The sequence below is a fragment of the Sinocyclocheilus grahami genome, unplaced genomic scaffold (assembly GCF_001515645.1).
Source record: "Sinocyclocheilus grahami isolate Dianchi unplaced genomic scaffold, SAMN03320097.WGS_v1.1 scaffold43186.1, whole genome shotgun sequence".
Classification (NCBI taxonomy): Eukaryota; Metazoa; Chordata; class Actinopteri; order Cypriniformes; family Cyprinidae; genus Sinocyclocheilus; species Sinocyclocheilus grahami.
In genome coordinates, this window is record NW_015524383.1 from 1 (window position 1) to 1,148 (window position 1,148).

The following is a 1,148-nucleotide window of genomic DNA, read 5'->3' on the forward strand; positions in this document are numbered from 1 at the left end:
TGTCTGATGTTTGTGTGTCTGATGTTTGTGTGTCTGATGTTTGTTTGTCTGATGTGTTGCAGGTCTGTGGGTCTCTGTCTCGCTCGCGCGCCGCGGTCAGGTGCTTGTGTTCGCGCGCCGCAGCAGAAGCTCATCATGACGTAATCAGACCTGCGTTTCCGCCGCTGCAGAGTTTCTCAGAGGAGGAGAGCATGATGAGAGACACAGGTGAGACGCTGTTCACGAGACACACATGAGTCCAGAAACAGTCAGACCACAGTAACGCTCTTCTTCTCTTCACCAGTCAAGAAGTTCGCCCAGGAGCGCATCGGCCCGTTTGTCTCCAAGATGGACGAGGATTCGGTGATGGATGCAGACGTGATCAGCGCTCTGTTCGAGCAGGGCGTGAGTATCTCGGCACAACACTGATCACAGACACACCTGCTTCTTCTATTGGTTTCCTGTAATCGTTTCTGTGTGTGTGTGTGTGTCAGCTGATGGGGATCGAGATCGGAGCGGAGTATGGAGGCACAGGCTCCTCCTTCTTCTCCTCCATCCTGGTGATCGAGGAGCTGGCGAAGGTGGACCCGTCGGTGTCGGTGCTGTGCGACATTCAGAACACGCTCATAAACACGCTGCTGATGAACCTGGGGACGGAGGAGCAGAAGCAGCTCTATCTGCCGCGGCTGGCCAGCGATACGGTGAGACGCTCGCTCTGATGATCCACTGATGCTCTGAAGTGTTTCTGTGACTGACAACGCTCGTTCTGTTCTTCAGGTCGGCAGCTTCTGTCTGTCGGAGTCAGAGTCGGGCAGCGACGCGTTCTCGCTCAAGACTAAAGCAGAGAAACACAAGGATTATTACATCATCAACGGCTCTAAGATGTGGATCAGTAATGCAGAACATGCCGGAGTGTTTCTGGTGATGGCAAACGCAGAGCCGGCCGCGGTTAGTATGTGTGGAGTCATTTCTGACACTAAAATTAGGGTTCGTTCACACTATGAATGATAACTATACCGATAACTGTAATGGTAACTATATTGGCGTCTCTATCAACGCACAGTAATGTTCTGCTCATTATAAGTGTGCCGCAGTTTTGTCGCCTGTCACTTTAAAAGCTGGAGCTCTTTAAAGCAGAATGGATTCTGATTGGCTGTCAGTGTTTTTTT

General features: G+C 51.3%; 1 protein-coding gene across 1 annotated transcript; it reads left to right on the top strand.

Annotated features, from left to right (window-relative positions):
* Positions 1-26: 26 nt before the first annotated feature.
* On the top strand, positions 27-1,100 carry LOC107580754 (short/branched chain specific acyl-CoA dehydrogenase, mitochondrial-like; the record flags this gene model as incomplete). Its single annotated transcript, XM_016266398.1, has 4 exons — positions 27-207; positions 284-384; positions 474-680; positions 757-1,100. Coding segments are annotated over 4 exons (720 nt in total), but the record flags the coding sequence as incomplete, so codon positions are not given.
* Positions 1,101-1,148: the final 48 nt, after the last annotated feature.